The sequence below is a fragment of the Ailuropoda melanoleuca genome, unplaced genomic scaffold (genome assembly GCF_002007445.2).
Source record: "Ailuropoda melanoleuca isolate Jingjing unplaced genomic scaffold, ASM200744v2 unplaced-scaffold16937, whole genome shotgun sequence".
NCBI lineage: Eukaryota > Metazoa > Chordata > Mammalia > Carnivora > Ursidae > Ailuropoda > Ailuropoda melanoleuca.
The window spans coordinates 1-1,099 of NW_023185989.1; the positions used below are offsets into that span (position 1 = coordinate 1).

A 1,099-nucleotide genomic window follows, 5' to 3' on the forward strand; every position below is an offset into this window, starting at 1 on the left:
TTACTGCCCCTCATGGCTTTTGATCGGTACTTGGCCATCTGCCAGCCTCTCCATTATCCTATCATCATGAAGAACCATCTCTGCATGAACCTGGTGGCCCTGTGCTGGGTCACAGCTTCCCTCTGCTATCCGATCCCTATCTACTTTATCACACAACTCCCCTTTTGTGGCCCCAACACCATTGACCACTTTGTCTGTGACCCTGGTCCTCTTCTGGCCCTGTCCTGCATCCCTGCCCCTGGAATTGAGCTTTCCTGTTCTATATTGAGCTCTCTTATTATCTTCATCACCTTCTTCTTCATCTTTGGGTCCTACACCCTGGTTCTCAGAGCAGCGTTGTGTGTCCCTTCAGCACCTGGCCGACGTAAGGCCTTCTCCACCTGTGGTTCCCATCTGGCTGTGGTGTCTCTTTTCTGTGGATCTATCATGGTGATGTACATCAGCCCAACCTCTGGAAATCCAGGTGAGATACAGAAGGTTGTAACCTTGCTCTACTCATCGGTGACCCCACTTATAAACCCTCTGATCTACAGTCTCTGGAATAAGGATGTGAAAGTTGACTTGAGAAAAATTTATATGTGCACAGAAATTAGTCAAGAAAAGTGAGAAATCTTGAGTGGACAAAGATCTTAAAATTTTTCCTTATTTTTTTCCAACTTAAGTAGTCTTTATTCATCCATACCTGGAGATACAGACTGGAATTCATCTATTTCTGCCTAGTTAAATATAGGACAATGACATGCCCAATTAAACCAGATCTTGCCTTGAAGTCAGGGCTTGATTGGTGGTAACTTGAATTAAGTGACCTGGGTGTCTGAATTTTGGACTCCTCTACCCTGACTTCCAATAACTTCTTGCTTGTCATCTGTGGTCACTCGCCTAGTCCTTGACCTAATAAGTTTTTTGACTTTTATTACATGAGTCCATTCTTACACTTGGTTTTTCTAGTCAAATGGTCTCTGCTCTACTTCTAGTAGAAGAGAAGAGCATTCACACCTTTTTGCTCATGTTAAAGGAAATTAGTGCTAACCTGAAGTCATAACTGAACCAAATTTTTATTTATTTTTAAGATTTTATTTATTTATTTATTTATTTATTT

General features: G+C 41.8%; 1 protein-coding gene across 1 annotated transcript; it reads left to right on the forward strand.

Annotated features, from left to right (window-relative positions):
* Nucleotides 1-3: 3 nt before the first annotated feature.
* LOC117797876 (olfactory receptor 11H6-like) lies at nucleotides 4-606 on the forward strand (the record flags this gene model as incomplete). Its single annotated transcript, XM_034650323.1, has 1 exon — nucleotides 4-606. A coding segment is annotated over one exon (603 nt), but the record flags the coding sequence as incomplete, so codon positions are not given.
* Between the last annotated feature and the right edge of the window lie 493 nt (nucleotides 607-1,099).